Raw genomic sequence first — 24,865 nt, forward strand, 5'->3', positions numbered from 1 at the left:
TAGAAATTGAAATAGAAATGACAACTTCCCAATTGGAACACTTATAAATGTTTGATGCCAGAATTTAGTTGGTGTCTTGTCAGTAGACGATCATCATCTTCTATTTGGATATATGTAGCCTGGTCCTAGATGTGTTTGTGCTGTCTTGCCAATTGACCCTAGGAGTTGGCAAGACAGCACAAACAGATCTGAGACCAGGCTAGGTTATAATGTAGGCACCTTTTCGGTTATTTTTATGCTGTCACTTTTCAGGCGTGCTTGACGATTTTGTTAGCTGTTGGGAAATCTAGGTCACTGTCTCACATGGGAGTTTTTTTCTATTCTGTGCTTCAGAAAATTCAGTGCCAAAAATACAGTACAGTATATCTACTTTGAGCAGACATGATAGCTACACAGGCTTGTGCCAAAGAAACTCATGGTTCAAAACCTCCCTCTCTCTCTCTCTCTCTCTGTCCCATTCTCTATTCTTCTAATCCTGCCAAACCCCTTGGGGGGACGTTGGGTAAATTGAGCAAAAGGAAAGGGGAGGAGGGATGAGGAGAAGGGAGAAGGAGAGGGTGAAAAAGCCATAGTCATTATTTCTGGCCAGATGTTTACTTTGGTGAAGTTGAAAAAAAAGTGGGTATTTTATTGTGAATAGATGGAAGAAATATGATTACAATAGGGAAATGTAGGGAGATGGGGGGGCATGTCCCAAGGCTGCCTTTTACCAACGAGTTCTCAGGAAGAGTCCTGTGCCACGTTGAACTGTAAACATTTTGAGGAGTAATGACTACAGTATCACCACTCCTTCCTACACACTCACTGTCTCTCCCTCACTGTCTCTCTCTCACTGTCTCTCTCTCACTGTCTCTCCCTCACTGTCTCTCCCTCACTGTCTCTCTCTCACTGTCTCTCCCTCACTGTCTCTCCCTCACTGTCTCTCCCTCACTGTCTCTCCCTCACTGTCTCTCTCTTTTTCTTTCTGACAGACACACACATTCACTTCCTGCTTTTATTGGACAAACTGACACATTCTTTTGGCAGGTGTGTGTGTGTGTGCATGCGCACGTGCGTACATGCATGTGTGTGTGTGTGTGATACCTGGTATTTAATGGTATGGTCAGGTCAGGATTAGGAGTGCACTATAACCGTGCTGTCAGTAGTGACTATCAGTGAGCGTGGCTGGCAGTGTTTATGTAGCATGCTTTAGCACTTACTCAAGCTACATAGCTAGCATGTCTGCATGGTGTTCGTGTCAAGGCGCGTGCTCTACGTTCCCTGTGTATATGAACACCTGTCCGAGTCGTTTAGATGATCCCAACAATAACTATCAAGTGAGAGTTGGAGTAGAGATTGGAACTGGAACTGAAGTGGTTCCTGGAAAAGTGCTTAAGTGGTTAAGAGCGTTGGGCCCATAGCCAAAAGGTCATTGGTTCGAAACCCTGAGCGCACAAGGTGAACAATCTGTCAATGTGCCCTTGAGCAAGGCACTTAGCCCTAATTGCTCATGTAAGTCGCTGTGGATAAGAGGGTCTGTTAAATTGAAGAACTATGAACTGTTAGAAAATGAAGAGGGTCAAAGGAGCACAGGAAAGAAGCAGGTCACGCTCCTCTAGTTTTCAGTCTTTCTCTCTCTCCATCCACCACTCATTTTGTTCTGTGTGAACAGAAGGATGCAGAAGCCTAAAGAGATACATGAGTCATCGTTCCACAGTACTACCATGTGTTGTGTTCCTGTTACCTTTCCTGTTTTTCAACATGGACAGAAAGCCTTTGAATTATTCATTCACGCCCCCACATGGTTCTCTTCCAATCACATTTGAGGATAGTAGGTCTCTTCCTTTCCCTTCTTCCTCTATCACTTGGTTGTCACTAGTTACCACAGCCACAAAGTCAAATGGCCTATATTGGGGGGGGGGGGATTAAGGTTAGGGATAGTCATAAGGTTAAGAGTGTGGTTAGGGTTAGGTTTAAAATCAGATTTTAAGAAAATAAATTGTTGAAATAGGCAGGGTTTAGCCATTTGTGGCTGTGGTAACCAGTAACTAGTGACAACCCTATCTCTTGGAATGATTCCAGGGCTCTTTTCAGAAGGGCTCAACGTTACACATAATACACAACGTTCACCTCATTGAATACACCCCAGCTAAAGGTTGGCTGGGTGTTCAGCAGATGTTTGGGTGATGTGTGAGAACATGATTTTCCTAATCTGCCCGTTCGGTTTTTATCATGTCTTCATCTGGCTCTGGTTACCGTTGAAGGAACTCCTCAGCATTATTAATGAGAGGCAATGTAAACTTGTGACTCAGTGTATGTGTGTATATGTTCGTGGGTTTGCATGTATTTTCACAACACTAATTCCAGTGACCTCATCTTAAAACAATGAAACAAACAGTGGGGTAAATTACCATTTTCCAGGTGTGTTTGCATGCATATGTGTCTTCAGAGTATATAACCACTCTCTTACTGTACTCTGTCTGTCTCTCTCTTTCTCTCTCTCCCTCTCTCTTTCTCTCTCTCTCACTCTCTCTCCCCTCCCCTGCTCTCTCTCTCTCTCTCACTCTCTCACTCTCTCTCTCTCTCTCTCTCTCTCTCTCTCTCCTCCCCTCTCTCTCTCTCTTCTCCCTCTCTCTCCTCCCCTCTCTCTCTCCCCCCCCCCTCTCTCTCTCTTCTCCCTCTCTCTCCCCCTCTCCCCCCCCTCCCCTCTCGCAAATTCTAATTCAAGCTGCTTTATTGGCATGAAAAATATTGTGTCAATATTGCCAAAGCAACAATGTATACAATATACATCGTAATAAAATAATGAATAATAATATAAAATGGTAGTAAATCATAATACAAAAAAAATTCAAACAATAACAACAATAAAATGGTCACAGTCAATAGTAGAAACATAATAAATAATAGGGATGATAAAAGTCTAAACATGGAACTTGAAACAATGAATAATTTACTATAATTAACTGTCATCCTCACTATTACATCAGTACTACAACTATCATCATCATTAATACTAGTACTACCACCACCATCATTAAACTGCTATAGTTACCATCACCCCTACTACCCGTACCACTACTATAATAATATAATAATAATAACAATAATAATAATACTAGAAAATAACAATTACTCTCTCTCCCCTCCTCTCTCTCTCTCTCTCTCTCTCTCTCTCTCTCTCTCTCCTTCTCTCTCTCTCCCTCTCCTTCTCTCTCTTTCTTTCTTTCTCTCTCTCTCTCTCTGTCTCTCTCTATCCCCCTCTCAATTTAATTCAATTCAAATTACTTTATTGGCATGATGTAACAATGTACATATTGCAAAAGCTTATTTTGGATATTTACACTGTTTCAAATTTGGGGAAATGACACTCTCTAATTGTTTTATATTTTTTACATTTTGTCAGGAAATGCAGCTCCGTCTCAGGTTCTGCTGTGGTGCAGTGGTTGCACAGCCTTTCCTCTACAGGGAGCCAGGTTTTCCTGTGTCTACCCTTCTAAATGGCAAGGCTGTGCTCACTGAGCCTGTACTTTGTCAAGATTTTTCCAAGGTTTTGACCAGTAACCATGGTCAAATAGTTAGCCACGGTGTACTGTCGATTTAGGACCAGATAGCACTGCATTTTGCTTTGTGTTTGTGTTTGACTGTGTTGTAATTTGGTTTATTCTGATTGATTGGATGTTCTGGTCCTGAGGCTTCAGTGTGTTAGTAGAACAGGTTAGTGAACTCAGCCCCAGGACCAGCTGGATGAGGGGACTCTTTTCTTTGCTCAGCTCTTGGCATTGCAGGGCTTGGTAATGATATGAGAGGGGGTCACTGTATTTTAGATGTTTCCAAAACTTCATTGCTCTTTTTTGAGTTTTTACTATTAGTGGATATTGGCCTAATTCTGCCCTGCATGCATTGATTGTAGTTTTCCTCTGGACATGTAGGGGAATCTTACAGAACTCTGTATTCAGGGTTTCAATGGGGTGGTTGTTTTGCAAGTGGACCCCACATCTCACTGCCATGAAGTGCAATTGGTTCAATGACATATTCAATTAGGTATTTCAATTTGAATTAGCTTTTTAATGGCGTAGAATGCCCAGCGTGCTTTCTCTCTCAGTTCATTCACTGCATCTTTAAGGTGTCCAGTTGAGCTTAATTTGAACCCTAAGTACTAGTGTGTGCAGTGCTCTATATATTTTGTACCAATTGAGAACTTTGTTCTAATTCCCTGAGATCTGGATCTTCTCTGGAAAATCATTATTTTAGTATTTATGGGGTTTTACTGCCAAGGCCCAGATCTGGCAGTACTGCTCTAGCAGGTCCAGGCTCTGTTGTAGGCCATGTGCTGTGGGTGACCTCTCTCTCTCTTTCTCCCCCTCTCCTTCTCCTTCTCTCTCTTTCTCTCTCTCTGTCTCCATCTATCCCCCTCTCCCTCCCTCTCTCTCTCTTTCTCTCTCTCTCTCTCTCTCTCTCTCTCTCTCTCTCTCTATCCCCCTCTCCCTCCCTCTCTCCCTCCCTCTCTCTCTCTCTCTTTCTCCATTCCATCCAGATGTTCCCTGGAATCTATCATGAGCTTTTACATTTTGGCAGCTGAGATTGAAGACAGATGTGTTCCATCTGTATTTGGGTGCCCACGTGTCTGTGTGTGTTTTTGTTTGCGTGTCTGTGTTCCACAGCACATGCAGCTTGGTTTCTATGTACTGTTGACCTCTAATAGAGGTACTTACTGTACATTGTGTTACGCGGTATGGGTCTTTCTTGCGAACTGTAAAGTATGTGTGTGTGTGTTCACCCATTTGTGTATGTGCCTTTGGTCGTCCGTGTGTAAACTCTTTCCCCTCTCCGGGAGCTGGTTTGTCCCCAGTGAGTGCAGCAGCCCTACTGGATCGCACGGCCACGTCAGCAGATCTGTGCTGTGTGTGTGCGATTGTGTGTCTAATTTCTACAGACTCCCTCCTTCCGCCCTGCTATTCCCACTGCTGCCGGATTTTTAACCTTTTCATATTAATTTGTGTGTTTGTGTTTCTGTGTGTTGTAACTACAATATTCATTGCTTTAACATTGCTCAATGAGCAATCATCAAAATCTTATTTTAAGTTATAAGGAACATAAGGACCCCCCAAAAAAGAAATGTATTTATTTCCAATCTATGTGCAATAACAAATGCTACACTTAACACTCAACAACAGCAACGTTTGGTTTAGATTGGTTGACTTCGATTGAGTCGAGTCACTCTCCTCACTGGTCTCTTTGGATCGATGCAGTCGGAGGTTCCTGGGCCATGGTCTGATTCTTCTCGGGTCCTTTTACGCGAGACACTTGGGGCTAGCACACTGTCCTCTTCATACTTCCTCCTCTTCAGAGGGTTGCCCTCTAGCTGGCAGCAGCTTGGATCAGTTGAGGGTCAGGGGTCAGACTCCCTGGGCCTCTATCAGGTGATGGTAACTCTAGAGGTGAGTCAGGTGTCAGTCCTCTGATGCTCTCGTCCTCTTGGAGGGGCATGTCTTCTGGCTGAAAAGACTCCAGGGAGGCTAGACGTGGCTGATTCTACAGCTCTGCTAAAGCAGGCCTTTGACACTATAGAGACATGGAGTAGAATAGTACTTGGAAATGTGTATTTTACTCTGCTCCCAACCACCCCAGATACCACAGAAACAGACACACAACAAGTGTCTTGCATGACCTCCAGGGCCACAGGAGCTACTGCCTGCCTAGCCTGGGCCATTACCTGTTCCAGCTCAGCCCTTGGGACAACGCCATGGTATCCTGGCCACTAGGGCTCTATGACCAGCAAGGGAGGACAGGGGGACGTCTAGGCTGGATGAAGCGACCGACCTCTCTGGGCCCATCTTCTTCCTCCGAGTCAAAGTTGGACTCGAAGCCAGAGTCCTAGTCCAAGTCAAACTCCTATTGGTCAGGCACAAAGTGCCTAGTTTAAATAAAGGTTAAAAACAGGTAAAATAAAAAAATGAAAGTGCACAACACGCGGAACCATATTGAATTCCACTAGCATTGATGCAATTCCAAAGATTTTCAGAATGTTTCAAAAACAACAGGTCTTCTCAGAAGATTTAGGTGGTTATGAAGGGAATGTTGAATCTGGCTAATTTAGAATGTGGAATTCTAGAATGTTTCTGATTGTTTCCATGGCCTTCCAAGCTCTGGTTCCGTATGATGCAGGTGATATCACAGTGTTGGCTTGTGACATCATACACAAAACTGCTCAGGCAGGTGCATGTTTTATTGTTACCATGACAACAAAACTGACTCATGCAAACACATCTGGAAAATGGTCATTTACCCCACTGTTTGTTTCATTGTTTTAAGATGAGGTCACTGGAATTAGTGTTGTGAAAATGCATGCAAACCCACGAACACACATACACTGAGTCACAAAACTGACAAAAACTGATGAATTACCTTTTTAGAAAAACAAATAAATGTTTTACATCTGGGCTCACTGTCTCTGGTGTCTCTGGTGTCTCTGGTGTCTGTCTGTCTGTCTGTCTGTCTGTCTGTCTGTCTGTCTGTCTGTCTGTCGGAGGGCAGAATAAAGTTAAGAGAGGAAGATAAAATAGAGGAAGATTGAGCAAGAGAGACAGACACCCCCCAAAAAAGTGGAAAAGGCCTCGCTGACCACAAAACCTCACTCACTATTAATGAACAAGAAACATATAGTTCAGAGCCATTTCTGGCAAAGATAGAGGAAGTAGTGAAAGTTAACATTTTCTGATAAAAAGTGTGGCCTCTGTATGGATATACCCTTGTTGTCAGATTGGGAGTGTAGCACCAATACTCTTTTCCTCCTCCTTTCCTCCACTACTGTGATTCATGACTACTGATCTGAAAGGATTCAATAGTTAAAGGTGATGTGTTGGTGTTTGTTGCATACCTCCAATTGTTTGCTCAGTTTCATAGGGAGTGCTAGTTTACAGGGGTCAGTAAACATGGTTAACTGCCCTGTACAGGACTAAACACAATTTTAGCCTATGGTCAAACCCTACATCCCAACCTGAGCAGTTTGTTTTGCCACCTTTGGTCTCTTGGTCTCTCCATTCTTCCCACCCCTACGAGAGGTCAGCTCCCACTCAGTACATTTAATTGACAACTAAGGGTTTGTTCGTAAATTGTGTTGTCAGATTGTATGTTGGTAAATACAGAGGGTTTTCTCTTTCCGAGCGTTCAGAGCGCACACTGCACTATTTACTGAGAACGGTCATATTCAGCGTTTGTTGCACGTTCATAAATTCATCAGTTATTCTGCACTCTGGCACACTCAGATGAGAGTGCTCAGAAATCTGAGTATATAGCCAGAGTGAATTTACGAACGTAGGAGATATGCTAACTGGATAACAGTCGTTCAATTTCAACATAGCTAGCTAGCAAAGCAGTTCACATTTCTTGCTAGCTAACCAAATGACACCTGCGTCTCTAGCTGTAGCCACCGAAAAACGATATGAGGGGAACAAAAATTGGTCACTCACTCACTCCTCTAATTACATGGCATCCTCCCAGAAGCTAGCTAGCTAGTTATCTAACGTTCTGTCTAATGGCTCTGTGTTTTTAGCTTGCTAAATAAATAACCTATAAGCCACGGTATGACTGACTTGCTAGTAAGGCTTGGAATGTATTGACATTCCAAGCCTTAGTGATATTAATCCGTTTTTGTCCAAAATATTGAGTCATTGAAACTGACAGCGCATCCCGCATGGACGCAGCAAACAATGTACCAGGCCAGCTGTGATTTACAACATGATAACAATATTTTTTGGACTACCAAGAAATGTATTGGTGAATTATATTACTCATGCATTGAACTGCAATCATCTATTCTGCCAACAATGGCTTACTGTACGTCATGGAATTTTGATCTAAATATAATCTATCTAATCTATGATATTATGATTGTCTGTTTTTTTTCATATCTGGAAAATAGTTCAAACGCTGTGAGTTACACTTTAAATAAGACATCTCAGTCAGCCCCCAAAACACAAAAAATATTTGCACTTGTCTTTTCCTATCAGCACTGACTTTCCTGATAACTGTACTCACTACGACTGTGATGTGGTTGTCTCACCTAGCTATCTGAACATAAGTGCTTCTGCTAAACAACTCAAATGTAAAGAATTTACAGTAATCACCCTCTGACTCAGTGTGTTAATAGTTATACTGAAGTTGACACTTGTGTAACATAAAATACCCAAGACTGGAGAAGAAGGTGAAACCCACTTCTCCCTGGTTTATGAAACCAGTGTCATGGGAAAGTCTTTTAGAAATAGATGCTGTGATGTGTGTTACTTGACTCATATTATTTTTCTTCTTCTCATAGCTGCTCAGTTTGGTCTTGAAGGGACTGCAGTGAGGTGTTTTGACTCAGTGCTCTAGACAGCCCTGCTGCACCCATTCCCATAACAACATGTCCTGCTGCACCCATTCCCATAACAACATGTCCTGCTGCACCCATTCCCATAACAACATGCCCTGCTGCACCCATTCCCATAACAACATGTCCTGCTGCACCCATTCCCATAACAACATGCCCTGCTGCACCCATTCCCATAACAACATGCCCTGCTGCACCCATTCCCTTAACAACATGCCCTGCTGCACCCATACCCATAACAACATGTCCTGCTGCACCCATTCCCTTAACAACATGCCCTGCTGCACCCATTCCCTTAACAACATGCCCTGCTGCACCCATTCCCTTAACAACATGCCCTGCTGCACCCATACCCATAACAACATGTCCTGCTGCACCCATTCCCTTAACAACATGCCCTGCTGCACCCATACCCATAACAACATGTCCTGCTGCACCCATTCCCTTAACAACATGCCCTGCTGCACCCATTCCCATAACAACATGTCCTGCTGCACCCCGTCCCCATAACAACATGTCCTGCTGCACCCATTCCCATAACAACATGTCCTGCTGCACCCATTCCCATAACAACATGTCCTGCTGCACCCATTCCCATAACAACATGTCCTGCTGCACCCATACCCATAACAACATGTCCTGCTGCACCCCGTCCCCATAACAACATGCCCTGCTGCACCCATTCCCATAACAACATGTCCTGCTGCACCCATTCCTATAACAACATGTCCTGCTGCACCCCGTCCCCATAACAACATGCCCTGCTGCACCCATTCCCATAACAACATGCCCTGCTGCACCCATTCCCATAACAACATGTCCTGCTGCACCCATTCCCTTAACAACATGTCCTGCTGCACCCATTCCCATAACAACATGTCCTGCTGCACCCATTCCCTTAACAACATGCCCTGCTGCACCCATTCCCTTAACAACATGTCCTGCTGAACCCATTCCCTTAACAACATGTCCTGCTGCACCCATTCCCTTAACAACATGCCCTGCTGCACCCATTCCCATAACAACATGTCCTGCTGCACCCATACCCATAACAACATGTCCTGCTGCACCCATTCCCTTAACAACATGTCCTGCTGCACCCATTCCCATAACAACATGTCCTGCTGCACCCATACCCATAACAACATGTCCTGCTGCACCCATACCCATAACAACATGTCCTGCTGCACCCCGTCCCCATAACAACATGCCCTGCTGCACCCATTCCCTTAACAACATGTCCTGCTGCACCCATTCCCTTAACAACATGTCCTGCTGCACCCATTCCCATAACAACATGTCCTGCTGCACCCATACCCATAACAACATGTCCTGCTGCACCCCGTCCCCATAACAACATGCCCTGCTGCACCCATTCCCATAACAACATGTCCTGCTGCACCCATTCCCATAACAACATGTCCTGCTGCACCCATTCCTATAACAACATGTCCTGCTGCACCCCGTCCCCATAACAACATGCCCTGCTGCACCCATTCCCATAACAACATGTCCTGCTGCACCCATTCCCCATAACAACATGCCCTGCTGCACCCATTCCCATAACAACATGTCCTGCTGCACCCATTCCCCATAACAACATGTCCTGCTGCACCCATTCCCATAATAACATGTCCTGCTGCACCCCGTCCCCATAACAACATGTCCTGCGGCACCCCGTCCCCATAACAACATGCCCTGCTGCACCCATTCCCATAACAACATGTCCTGCTGCACCCATACCCATAACAACATGTCCTGCTGCACCCATTCCCATAACAACATGTCCTGCTGCAACCATTCCCATAACAACATGTCCTGCTGCACCCCATCCCCATAACAACATGTCCTGCTGCACCCCGTCCCCATAACAACATGTCCTGCTGCACCCCGTCCCCATAACAACATGTCCTTCTGCACCCATTCCCCATATCAACATGTCCTGCTGTACCCCGTCCCCATAAAACATGTCCTGCTGCACCCATTCCCCATAACAACATGTCCTGCTGCACCCATTCCCATAACAACATGTCCTGCTGCACCCATTCCCATAACAACATGTCCTGCTGCACCCATTCCCATAACAACATGTCCTGCTGCACCCATTCCCATAACAACATGTCCTGCTGCACCCATACCCATAACAACATGTCCTGCTGCACCCCGTCCCCATAACAACATGTCCTGCTGCACCCCGTCCCCATAACAACATGTCCTGCTGCACCCATTCCCTTAACAACATGCCCTGCTGCACCCATTCCCTTAACAACATGCCCTGCTGCACCCATTCCCTTAACAACATGTCCTGCTGCACCCCGTCCCCATAACAACATGTCCTGCTGCACCCATTCCCTTAACAACATGTCCTGCTGCACCCCGTCCCCATAACAACATGTCCTGCTGCACCCATTCCCTTAACAACATGCCCTGCTGCACCCATTCCCATAACAACATGTCCTGCTGCACCCATTCCCATAACAACATGTCCTGCTGCACCCCGTCCCCATAACGACATGTCCTGCTGTACCCATTCCCTTAACAACATGTCCTGCTGCACCCATTCCCATAACAACATGTCCTGCTGCACCCCGTCCCCATAACGACATGTCCTGCTGTACCCATTCCCATAACAACATGTCCTGCTGCACCCCATCCTCATAACAACATGTCCTGCTGCACCCATTCCCATAACAACATGTCCTGCTGCACCCCGTCCCCATAACGACATGTCCTGCTGTACCCATTCCCATAACAACATGTCCTGCTGCACCCCATCCTCATAACAACATGTCCTGCTGCACCCATTCCCATAACAACATGCCCTGCTGCACCCATTCCCATAACAACATGTCCTGCTGCACCCATTCCCATAACAACATGTCCTGCTGCACCCATTCCCTTAACAACATGTCCTGCTGCACCCATTCCCTTAACAACATGTCCTGCTGCACCCATTCCCATAACAACATGCCCTGCTGCACCCATTCCCATAACAACATGTCCTGCTGCACCCATTCCCATAACAACATGTCCTGCTGCACCCATTCCCTTAACAACATGTCCTGCTGCACCCATTCCCTTAACAACATGTCCTGCTGCACCCATTCCCATAACAACATGCCCTGCTGCACCCATTCCCATAACAACATGTCCTGCTGCACCCATTCCCATAACAACATGTCCTGCTGCACCCATTCCCATAACAACATGTCCTGCTGCACCCATTCCCATAACAACATGTCCTGCTGCACCCCGTCCCCATAACGACATGTCCTGCTGTACCCATTCCCATAACAACATGTCCTGCTGCACCCATTCCCATAACAACATGTCCTGCTGCACCCATTCCCTTAACAACATGTCTTATGACTGGGATGACAGACTCTGTTCAAAGGTTGATCTTCAAAGTAGGTTTCAGTTATCTCTCTCTCTCTCTCTCTCTCAGTCTGCCTAAGGTTGCATGTGTGTACTGTATGTGTGTTTGTGGAGTGAGAAAAGGACACACTGACCCACTTTCACTGTTCTGCTGCAGTGACTCAGATGGAGAGAATGAAATAAAAAGAGAGCGGCACCAATAAGGCAGAGGGCAACCTCAGCAGCTCGCCCGTTATCTCAGCATCTGATTCACTGGGGGACTAATTGATTTGTGATTGACAGCTGAGATTGACGACTGAGGACGGAGTCTTATCTGACCTCCAGGGTTCTTCTGGGAATAGAAGGAGTGGGAGCTGTTCTGAGAAAGACACGGCACATTTGCCGGAAAAAACTAGTATGAGACAGTTGCACACTATCCAGGAAGTGTTTATTTTACATGTTATATACCATCGTTAAAGGAAAGCATATGGGCTAGCAAAAACGATATACAAAGTGTTGGTGCGACGTTATCCCACTGACGTTCTGAGAACAATCTAAGGGGACGTTCTCTGGGGGATGTTTGTGTAGTTCCCTGTAAGTTAGCTGGACGTCACTTAAGACCGTGTCAGGACCTTTTTTAGGACATTTTCAGGACTTTCATTTTACTAGTCCTTAAGACGTTGTATGATGGTCCCAAGGGAACGTTCTCTGGGTCCTAAAAACATCCTCGGCGATGTCCCCAGGACAAACCAGGAAGCAGACAAAACCTCCAGGGGACCATGACACAACATCCCGACAGCTTTAGGCGACCATTTTGTGACGACACGGGGACGACCTAACGACTCATTATTGTTTGCAGGAAAACTAAATATTAACATTCTAAATAGTATTCAAAGTAGTATGTACTTGTAGTCGTGATAGTTGAGAAAGTGCATACTCATGCAGTATGCAAGTACTAAACAGGTGGTACCCGATTCGGAACACAGCCCTCGTCTCCTCTTGGCAGATGAAAGCAACATTGTTTCAACCTATCCAGTTGTTTCACATCACTCGTGATAAAGAGATCATAAAAGAAAGGAGGCCATTTAAGAGTATTGGAACGCAGCCACTGTCCTCTGGCTTTCTCAAGGCCCCTGTAGAAACTGATGGGCATTGAGGCAGGACTACAATGCAGTGATTTTCCACTAGCTGGCTGCCTCTACACTGTAGCTGTTTGTCTGTGGGCATGGCTCAACAGGAAGGACTTTAGAGAGAGAGGGAAGGAGAGAAAGAGAGAGGATGGGAAAAGGATTCTTAGAAGCCCTGAGCCCCGAGGCGTTTAGTTACGTAAAAGCTCACTTAGTGACCAGAGACACACTTGAACAGTCACACGCATGCACTTTAAGTTGTGTGGAATCTGACTTTAGGTTTCAATCTTTACTTGGCAGTTGGAGGCAGCAGCATTAAACATTAAAAGTAAGGGGCTTTCCACGCAGCAGAACTCTATATTTGGCAGGGTAATGTATCCGAAGTGTGTAATAGTCCCTTTACAACAGCAAAGCAGGTGGTTTTCATTTGCTGTGCTTTTGGTCATGGGTCTTGATTATGTACTGTACAATAAGCTTTTGCCAGAGGGTGGCCATAAACACAGCTCAGGAAACGGACAATATTGCTAATTATAATGGTAAAAGAATAATGATTGATGAAGATAATGTTAATGTTGAGGATGATGAAGATCATGATGATAAATATAGTAATCAGGAAAATTATAATGTTGATGGTAGTGGTGATGACTTCAATGATGTCAATTATGATGACCCAAAAAATTTATTGATGATGATGAATGACCCTAACCATCTCCCCCCTCTCTCTGTCTCTCTCTCTCTCTCTCTTTGTCTGTAGGGAGGAGGTCCAACAGAACTGTGTTCGTTGGAAGAAGAAGTTCTCCTTCATCTGTAAGATGAGTGCCAGTCCCACCACTGGAGTCCTGGACCCCTGCATCTGCAGGGTCTCTGTACGCAAGGTAACTACATCTCCCATCAACCCCTGCTATAATATTTTACAGTGCCTAATGATGATACTCTACAGGTGACATTTTCTTAGGGAAAACAACCTACTCAGTGAGAAAAAGTTGCCTTGTGTCCTGTCTTTTTAAAATGGTATAGTTATTTTGGGCATCTTTTTCCTCACTGCTTGTCATTGCCCAAGTTCTCTCCCTGCCTCAAAAGTGTGTCATAGGTACCTTATTACCAGATACAAGGTAATTGACCTATAATTACTCCTGTATAAGGCATTCTGTGGTAATGTAAGCCTACTCCCTAACCTTTTACCTCTAACTCTGATGTAAATTAATGAGACCTTCCTACACCTTTCACACACCTACACACTGGATCAACCTTGGCAGGTGTTTTTCAATGTCTGAAATATGATTAGTTCCCATTCCCAAATCTACACACTGTTGCAGACAGCTTAGATCTGTCTATGGACTCTTTTGTTGCTTGTTGTTTACAATGCTAGTTATATTACTCCTCTCGTTACCATGGTATCAGCAAATATGGGATTGCGTAACATTTCCCTTACATGTATCAGTAACGGCTGACTGGAGATCAGGGCATGGCTATAATCACACAGCTGCATATCTGCTATTATGACATGGAGTCCTCAGATCTCAGATCAGTTTATCTGTAGGGAGTGGGGACTCTATGATTCCAACAGTGTAGCATACAAGTGGTCACTGTTAAAGCCACATTCTGTAATACTATTGAGCATGACAAGTTTAACATGATCATTTATAATCAAACTGTTAAAAAATGATTCTTCCTTTTGTTTTATTTAGTCTCCTCGTGTTAGAAATCACTTGAAATATGAATTCCAGCTGCTTAACTTTATGTACAATAATAGACTATAGAAGGAAAGAAAGTGTTTGTGCTTCATGCATTTCATCCACTTCTTCTTGTCACTGCAGGAGCTCAAAGGAGGAAAGACGTTTTCAAAGGTAAGACAAAAAAATGTGACATGTCCTCTTTTAGCATGCCTCTACTAATGTTGACACACACACACACACACACACACACACACACACACACACACACACACACACACACACACACACACACACACACACACACACACTTGTTTTACTATCCTTGTGGGTACCAAACAATTGATTCCCATAACCCCTAAGCCTAACTATAATGCTAACCCTAATTGTAACCCCTAAGCCTAAAATAGCAATTGTGCTTGTTTTACTGTCCTTGTGAGGACTTCTGGTCCCCACAAGGATAGTGTAAACCAAAAACACACACCATATGTACAGTATATCTGGAGCAGATGAGTCAGTGTGTGTGTGTGATACAGTACATTTTACAGCCCCAATAATAGTAAAACCACTGTGGTTAAAGTCATGTAAAAGGGAATTGGGTCGATAGCTCAAGCCAACTAGTATGACGTACATGTGACAAAGCCTTGTGACACAGGATGGGACTTTTGGGGAAGGTGGGGAAAACAGTGCAGTGACGTGGACAACTTTTTTCCTTCCTTACTGCTTTTCCATCTGTAGTGTTTGTGGTTTATAGTGTTTCCACTAGTTGACAGTAAACTGTGTGAAGAAACCTTTTAGCTCTTCAGTGACCCTGACCTAAGTTTTCAGGTCAAATCAAATCAAATCAACTTGTATTTGTCACATACACATGGTTAGCAGATGTTAATGCGAGTGTAGCGAAATGCTTGTGCTTCTAGTTCCGACAATGCAGTAATAACCAACAAGTAAACTAACTAACAATTCCAAAACTACTGTCTTATACAGTGTAAGGGGATAAAGAATATGTACATAAAGATATATGGATGAGTGATGGTACAGAGCAGCATAGGCAAGATACAGTAGATGGTATCGAGTACAGTATATACATATGAGATGAGTATGTAAACAAAGTGGCATAGTTAAAGTGGCTAGTGGTACATGTATTACATAAGGATGCAGTAGATGATATAGAGTACAGTATATACATATACATATGAGATGAATAATGTAGGGTATGTAAACATTATATTAGGTAGCATTGTTTAAAGTGGCTAGTGATATATTTTACATAATTTCCCATCAATTCCCATTATTAAAGTGGCTGGAGTCAGTGTTGTTGGCAGCAGCCACTCAATGTTAGTGATGGCTGTTTAACAGTCTGATGGCCTTGAGATAGAAGCTGTTTTTCAGTCTCTCGGTCCCAGCTTTGATGCACCTGTACTGACCTCGCCTTCTGGATGATAGCGGGGTGAACAGGCAGTGGCTCGGGTTGTTGTTGTCCTTGATGATCTTTATGGCCTTCCTGTAACATCGGGTTGTGTAGGTGTCCTGGAGGGCAGGTATTTTGCCCCCGGTGATGCGTTGTGCAGACCTCACTACCCTCTGGAGAGCCTTACGGTTGTGGGCGGAGCAGTTGCCGTACCAGGCGGTGATACAGCCCGCAAGGATGCTCTCGATTGTGCATCTGTAGAAGTTTGTGAGTGCTTTTGATGACAAGCCGAATTTCTTCAGCCTCCTGATGTTGAAGAGGCGCTGCTGCGCCTTCTTCACGATGCTGTCTGTGTGAGTGGACCAATTCAGTTTGTCTGTGATGTGTATGCCGAGGAACTTAAAACTTACTACCCTCTCCACTACTGTTCCATCAATGTGGATAGGGGTGTGTTCCCTCTGCTGTTTCCTGAAGTCCACAATCATCTCCTTAGTTTTGTTGACGTTGAGTGTGAGGTTATTTTCCTGACACCACACTCCGAGGGCCCTCACCTCCTCCCTGTAGGCCGTCTCGTCGTTGTTGGTAATCAAGCCTACCACTGTTGTGTCGTCCGCAAACTTGATGATTGAGTTGGAGGTGTGCGTGGCCACGCAGTCGTGGGTGAACAGGGAGTACAGGAGAGGGCTCAGAACGCACCCTTGTGGGGCCCCAGTGTTGAGGATCAGCGGGGTGGAGATGCTGTTGCCTACCCTCACCACCTGGGGGCGGCCCGTCAGGAAGTCCAGTACCCAGTTGCACAGGGCGGGGTCGAGACCCAGGGTCTCGAGCTTGATGACGAGCTTGGAGGGTACTATGGTGTTGAATGCCGAGCTGTAGTCGATGAACAGCATTCTCACATAGGTATTCCTCTTGTCCAGATGGGTTAGGGCAGTGTGCAGTATGGTTGAGATTGCATCGTCTGTGGACCTATTTGGGCGGTAAGCAAATTGGAGTGGGTCTAGGGTGTCAGGTAGGGTGGAAGTGATATGGTCCTTGACTAGTCTCTCAAAGCACTTCATGATGACGGAAGTGAGTGCTACGGGGCGGTAGTCGTTTAGCTCAGTTACCTTAGCTTTCTTGGGAACAGGAACAATGGTGGCCCTCTTGAAGCATGTGGGAACAGCAGACTGGTATAGGGATTGATTGAATATGTCCGTAAACACACCGGCCAGCTGGTCTGCGCATGCTCTGAGGGCGCGGCTGGGGATGCCGTCTGGGCCTGCAGCCTTGCGAGGGTTAACACGTTTAAATGTTTTACTCACCTCGGCTGCAGTGAAGGAGAGTCTGCATGTTTTCGTTGCAGGCCGTGTCAGTGGCACTGTATTGTCCTCAAAGCGGGCAAAAAAGTTATTTAGTCTGCCTGGGAGCAAGACATCCTGGTCCGTGACTGGGCTGGTTTTCTTCTTGTAGTCCGTGATTGACTGTAGACCCTGCCACATACCTCTTGTGTCTGAGCCGTTGAATTGAGATTCTACTTTGTCTCTATACTGACGCTTAGCTTGTTTGATAGCCTTGCGGAGGGAATAGCTGCACTGTTTGTATTCGGTCATGTTACCAGTCACCTTGCCGTGATTAAAAGCAGTGGTTCGCGCTTTGAGTTTCACGCGAATGCTGCCATCAATCCACGGTTTCTGGTTAGGGAATGTTTTAATCGTTGCTATGGGAACGACATCTTCAACGCACGTTCTAATGAACTCGCACACCGAATCAGCGTATTCGTCAATGTTGTTATCTGACGCAATACGAAACATATCCCAGTCCACGTGATGGAAGCAGTCTTGGAGTGTGGAATCAGCTTGGTCGGACCAGCTTTGGACAGACCTCAGCGTGGGAGCTTCTTGTTTTAGTTTCTGTCTGTAGGCAGGGATCAGCAAAATGGAGTCATGGTCAGCTTTTCCGAAAGGAGGGCGGGGCAGGGCCTTATATGCGTTGCGGAAGTTAGAATAACAATGATCCAAGGTTTTTCCAGCCCTGGTTGCGCAATCGATATGCTGATACAATTTAGGGAGTCTTGTTTTCAGACTAGCCTTGTTAAAATCCCCAGCTATAATGAATGCAGCCTCAGGATGTATGGATTCCAGTTTGCAAAGAGTCAAATAAAGTTTGTTCAGAGCCATCGATGTGTCTGCTTGGGGGGGAATATATACGGCTGTGATTATAATCGAAGAGAATTCTCTTGGTAGATAATGCGTTCTGCGTTCTGATAGCGTCTCTCCAGTGAGCCATGTTTCCGTGAAGCAAAGAACGTTACAGACTCTGATGTCCCTCTGGAATGCTACCCTTGCTCGGATTTCATCAACCTTGTTGTCAAGAGACTGGACATTGGCGAGAAGAATGCTAGGGAGTGGTGCACGATGTGCCCGTCTCCGGAATCTGACCAGAAGACCGCCTCGTTTCCCTCTTTTACGGAGTAGTTTTTTTGGGTCGCCGGCTGGGATCCATTCCGTTGTCCTGGTTGAAAGGCAGAACACAGAATCCGCTTCGCGAAAATCATATTCTTGGTTGTACTGATGGTGAGTTGACGCTGATCTTATATTCAGTAGTTCTTCTCGACTGTATGTAATGAAACCTAAGATGACCTGGGGTACTAATGTAAGAAATAACACGTAAAAAAAACAAAAAACTGCATAGTTTCCTAGGAACACGAAGCGAGGCGGCCATCTCTGTCGGCGCCATGGCAACCAAAAAGGTGTGACCCTGACCTGAGTTTTTAGGTGTGACCCAGTCAGGTGTGACCCTGACCTCAGTTTTTAGGTGTGACCCTGACCTAAGTTTTTAGGTGTGACCCAGTCAGGTGTGACCCTGACCTCAGTTTTTAGGTGTGACCCAGTCAGGTGTGACCCTGACCTAAGTTTTTAGGTGTGACCCAGTCGGATGTGACCCTGACCTAAGTTTTTAGGTGTGACCCAGTCAGTGATTGGTCACCTGGTGGACCATTACCAATAGACCCATTTCCCAGATGTGTCATGAAAAGTTGCGCGCGCAGTTCGTCATCAGAAACCTCTTCATTTGCCTAGCAGTGGCTACGATCACATGCAACTTTAAATGGAGCTCATGCAAGTTAACAAACATGTTGTCACATGGTTATCGAGCTAGCAAGCCAGCGAGGCAAGGTAGAATATCGTAACTAGAGCTAGATAAAGCCGGTAGAATAATATACTTGTTGAACATAGCTACAGCCATCAGTCTTGTGTGTTTTCATGGTCATCTCTCACTGTTAAGTTTGTCAAGATCACGACTTTAGCGTTAGGGTCATTCTTAAATTGCGGTAGCATTTGCTTACCTTGCCTTTGCAGCCATGAAAAACACTCTCTAATGACAAACAGTTACAGATCATACACGTTTTTGTTTATGTCGAAATGATTATCAATAATACAACATAATGCAAGTCCTTTATACTGCAAAACCTTATGTTTATGCATTGTTTAAAGTGCTTAGGGAAAGCAAATTGTCTTGTCTCAGTAGTGATGTGTAGAGTTGTCGTGACATGTTTGGGGGATTTAAAGTTATCTAGCTATTATTTTGAATGCTAGAAAGTGAAAAAATGTATTTAATATATTGTATTGATAAAAAAATAACAAGGCTATTTATAAATAACTATTTTATTTACTAGTATAGTGTGTCCCTAAGTTGTATGTTATTGGTGTTACCGCCTTGAAAATAACTTATTACAAAGATATACAAGGACCTTGAGCATTCTCTCCAGTAGCAAACTGTTGTCATGGGATCTATAATTATTAGCTAATCACACCTTTTACTATGCCATAAATTTGAGGATTCCATTGATAATTTGATGTCTAAATACAAAGTTAGTAAAATTAAATGAAGGTAAATAACATTGTGGGCAAAATCATTAATCATATCACTTTAGGATATATATATTTTTTAAAAGATTTATGACCTTAAATGGAGGCCACAAATGCTCAAATCTAAGAAAAATTGAATTGACCAAAAATGTCTCATTGGTGTAATCGTCATTGTTGTTACTATTGCTACTGGTGGCACAATGTTATCATAATGGTAAAAACATGTTTAAGCCATTAAGCTACCATATCTGTTGATTTAGAATGGGAAGATGTACCCCCACACACAAACAAAAAATGATGCTTGCTTGTAAACAAAACATTGCTTTATAGGTCCTTTGGGTTTCTAGAAATGACTGACACATGGTAATAGCCTCTTCAAAGTGTGTAGACTTGTGCCTTAGAAGAAGTTCTGCATTTAGTCTCTTGCCTCACAAGATTTAGTTGGGAAACAGATTGTCCTTTTTGATGTTGATAACAGTGCAAGGGAACTATGAAGCACTCATAGTGTAAAGAGACAGCGTAGAGGCCACACATGATTCTAGTGATTCTAGTGCTGCTTATTGACAAGGCATGTGACTGGTGGCCTTCAAGTCTTTATGACACCAGTTTCTTTATGGAAGAGGAAAGTGTGACGACATGGTCACCCATTAGAGAAGGAAGTGTGTGTGTGTGTGTGTGTGTGTGTGTGTATGTGTGTGTGTGTGTGTTAAGGCTGGCTGGATGTTATCATTGGGCTAGTGCTTCCCTGTCCCTCTCGTTTCCTCCATATTTGCTGACCCCGTTCATCCGGGAAGAAGGCACTGCACCGGAAAGTCCGCTGAGTCAGCTGAAAGAAACGGAGAGAAAGTGAGAGACAGAGAGAGGGCATGTGGCATGGGAGGATAGAGGGTCTTTGACCTCTCCAGGCCTGTAGGAGTTTGACACAGAGGGACATAGGGACAAGAGGAAGTACTATAGAAAAGGTCTACTAGTTCTACTAGTTGTCTTCTGATGTGTTTGTCCAGTTCTTCTTCATCTCAATAGTACAGGCCGATGTCTGCCCAACTAACTAATAAGCTTGTGTGCCAGACACATGGCACTCCACCCCAGTGTCTGTCAGAGATATAGTGGCTGTGGGAAGGGACCCCGCTTACAGTTTGTGAATGAAAATGGATAGAATAAGACAAGGTTTTCTGATCTGCACGTGTGTTTTGAAACCTTGTCTTCTGACCACATAAAAGGAAGGAGTAGGATAATATGGAGATTCTAGTGTGACTCAGTTTAGATGACCGGCGAGGCTGTTTGATTATAGCAGAAAGCAGAAGTCTGGGGATATAAAAAAGAAAGGGGAAAAAAGCAACACTGCATTTCTTTTACTGGCAACCATTAGTCAGCCGAACCACAACCGACACAATCATATGGTGTCTCGACCATGTTGCTGGACAAAACATATTGTGAGTGTGTGTGTGTGTGTGTGTGATTGCATTAAGCTTCCTCTCTAGTTTTAAAGCTGCTTTTTGCTCGAAATTTTATGATCTACCAGTGGTCTTCCCCAGGGGTCACTTGGTCACCAAATGTGTCCTCAAACAGGAGTGACTCACACTTACCTGTAACAATAATGACCATTACTGACAATGTAAAGTGGTAAAACATGGACATAATGTGTAACTGATGAGCTTTGCTGCCACCCACCCACTGTATCTGCCTGTCATAAAGATAACTTTACACGGTTATAATAACATTACCAATAATAACATCTTATTTTATTTAACTAGGCAAGTCAGTTAAGAACAAATACTATTTTACAATGACAGCCTTCCCCCGGTGACGCTGGGCCAATTGTGCACCGCCCTATAGGACTCCCAATCACGGCTGGATGTGATACAGCCTGGATTTGAACCAGGGACTGTAGTGACACCTCTTGCACCGAGATGCAGTGCCTTAGACAGCTGTGCCACTCGGGAGCTTCTGGCAAGCTATGACACCTAACAACTCAAATACATGTCTTTAATAGACACGGTTTGAGTTATCTTACACTATAAAACCAAGGCCTAGAAAAGGACTTACAATGAAGTTTCTATCATGGTTTCTGGTTTAACAGTGTCTGATGTGGTCTCATAAGCGACGATGGTGCCTTAATTGTGTAATTATGTCACAAGAGAGAGAGTCATGTGACTTCAAAGGCTCTATGTTGTCAGGGCAACAGCCTAAAAAGTCATGTTTACCCAAGGTTGAGTTTGTCTGTGTAATGGTTGTGAAAGCTGTCACAATGTTTGCAGCTGCATTTATTGATCCAGCCATTTTGTATGTAAGCTTACAAGATGGCGCCGACAGACTTTGTTTCTAGCAAGGTACTGTTAGACATTGACTGCACTGCTGGAGCTAGAAACACAAGCATTTCGCTGCACCTGCTTAAACATCTGCTAATCTGTGTACGTGACAAATAAACTTTGATTCTATTTTTATCTATGGAGTGGAACATCCCTTTTAAGTTAATAAACTATTATTATTAAATATTTCTGTTATTATAAAGACCTCTGGGACATTTTCTGGAGCAGTTTGGAGATTGATTAAGATTGTAGCGAGAATTGAGTGAGTGGAATCCTGAACGCTAAACTAATTTACACAGAAGACAACAACTAGAAGTTAAAAAAAATATGCTATTGAAATCCTGCTGTAATTGTCTCTTAGTTGAACCAAGGGTACAACAGCACCGTACCTGGTCAGCAATGGTTTCACTGGCTGGTCACATATTATGTTATGGCATACAGTGCCTTCGGAAAGTATTCAGACCCCTTGACTTTTTCCAGTTTGTTACGTTACAGCCAAATTCTAAAATGGATTACATTTTTTTAAATCCTCAGAAATCTACACACAATAACCCATAATGACAAAGCGTAAACAGGTTTTTAGAAAATTTTGCAAAACAGAAATACCTTATTTACATAAGAATTCAGACCCTTTGCTATGAGACTCGAAATTGAGCTCAGGTGCATCCTGTTTCCATTGATCATCCTTTAGATGTTTCTACAACGTTATTGGAGTCCACATGTGGTAAATTCAATTGATTGGACATGATTTGGAAAGGCACACACCTCTCAATATAAGGTCCCACAGTTGACAGTGCATGTCAGAGCAAAAACCAAGCCATGAGGTCGAAGAAATTGGCCGTAGCGCTCCGAGACAGGATTGTGTCGAGGCACAGATCTGGGGAAGGGTACTAAAACATTTCTGCAGCATTGAAGGTCCCCAAGAACACAGTGGCCTCTATCGTTCTTAAATGGAAGAAGTTTGGACCCAGCTGGCCGCCCGGCCAAACTGAGCAATTGGGGGAGAAGGGCCTTGATCAGGGAGGCAACCAAGAACCCCATGGTCACTCTGACAGAGTTCCAGAGTTCCTCTGTGGAGACGGGAGAACCTTCCAGAAGGACAACCATCTCTGCAGCACTCCACCAATCAGTGTAGTGGCCACTCCTCAATAAAAGGCACATGACAGCCCGAGTTTTCAGAAAGGCACCTAAAGACTCTCAGACCATGAGAAACAAGATTCTTTGGTCTGACGAAACCAATATTGAACTCTTTGGCCTGAATGACAAGCGTCACGTCTGGAGGAAACCTGGCACCATCCCTACAGTGAAGCATGGTGGTGGCAACATCATGCTGTGGGGATGTTTTTCAGCAGCATGAACTGGGAGACTCAGGTACAGAGAGATTCTTGATGAAAACCTGCTCCAGAGCGCTCAGGACCTCAGACTGGTGCGAAGGTTCACCTTTCAACAGGACAACGACACTAAGCACACAGCCAAGACAATGCAGGAGTGGCTTCGGGACAAGTCTCTGAATGTCCTTGAGTGGCCCATCCAGAGCCCGGACTTGAACCCGATCAAACATCTCTGGAGAGACCTGAAAATAGCTGTGCAGCAATGCTCCCCATCCAACCTGACAGAGCTTGAGAGGATCTGCAGTGAAAAATGGGAGAAACTTCCCAAATACAGGTGTACCAAGCTTGTAGCATCACCAGGTTTTGCTTTATCATTATGGGGTATTGTGTGTAGATTGATAAGGGAAAAAAAACAATTTAATACATTTTTGAATAAGGAGGAAAGGGTAAGAGGGAGAGGGCTAGGGGACAGGGGCAGAGACAGTAGTGAGAGAGAGAGGGGGTGGGGAGAGAGGAGGGAGAGGGCTCGGGGACAGGGAGAGAGACAGTAGTGAGAGAGAGGGGGGTGGGGAGAGAGGAGGGAGAGATAATAGTGGGATAAGGGAGAGAGAGAGAGAAGGTAAGAAGACTGAGAGACATACATGAGGTAAGGGACATTAATAGGCCCTAATGGAGTGAGAGTATTTACGGTTGGGTGACCTCACCAGCCTCCCATGCCAATAGTTATGTAATGGCACATTGGGGGGTGGGGGTGTGTGTGTGTTAACCCTTTGCTCACTTACCCCCCAGTAAAGTAGAAAGACTGAAATGGCACGCTGAAAGCGTACACTCCATGCTTGATGTGTTTATACGCCCTTGTCTCTATATCTCATGGGTAGCTAGTTTGAAACCATACACACTGAAATAAAACATGCCTTATTACAATGGGGACCAGGTGTGTTAACACCTGACCATGGTACACAGTTTTCATCAAACATATTTGTTAACATCTCTCTCTCTCTCTCTCTGTCTCTCTCTCTCTCTCTCTCTCTCTCTCTCTCTCTCTCTGTCTCTGTCTCTCTCTCTCTCTGTCTCTCTCTCTCTCTCTCTCTCTGTCTCTCTCTCTGTTTCTCTCTCTGTCTCTCTTTCTGTCTCTCTCTCCAGCTGGGCTTTGCTGACCTCAACATGGCGGAGTTTGCTGGCTCAGGCTCCACTGTGCGCTGCTGTATCCTCGAGGGCTACGACACTAAGAACACTCGTCAGGACAACTCCATTCTCAAGGTAACCACACACAAACTCACACGTTCACATGAGCTTATCGAAACCCCATGTGCAAAGATGTGTCCTTTGTACACGTGGTGGCGAAACCCAGAGAGCAAGACCATGTTGAGACTTGTTCAGGAATGGTTCAGGTTGAATAAACAGTTTTCCTTCCCACTAGGCATTGGATAGGTATTTGCAGGGGCCCTAAATGGTTATCTGATGGATG

At 44.6% G+C, this 24,865-nt stretch overlaps 1 protein-coding gene across 1 annotated transcript in view; it reads left to right on the forward strand.

Moving 5' to 3' along the window:
- The window catches only part of LOC139408400 (early estrogen-induced gene 1 protein-like), a 71,124-nt gene that overhangs the window by 41,088 nt on the left and 5,171 nt on the right, over positions 1–24,865 (forward strand). Inside the window, exons 3-5 of the mRNA XM_071152237.1 lie at positions 13,586–13,706; positions 14,649–14,678; positions 24,541–24,657. Coding sequence (XP_071008338.1) covers positions 13,586–13,706; positions 14,649–14,678; positions 24,541–24,657 — 268 coding nt within the window. The remainder of the gene's footprint in view (positions 1–13,585; positions 13,707–14,648; positions 14,679–24,540; positions 24,658–24,865) is intronic.

The sequence above is a fragment of the Oncorhynchus clarkii genome, chromosome 5, assembly GCF_045791955.1.
Source record: "Oncorhynchus clarkii lewisi isolate Uvic-CL-2024 chromosome 5, UVic_Ocla_1.0, whole genome shotgun sequence".
Classification (NCBI taxonomy): Eukaryota; Metazoa; Chordata; class Actinopteri; order Salmoniformes; family Salmonidae; genus Oncorhynchus; species Oncorhynchus clarkii.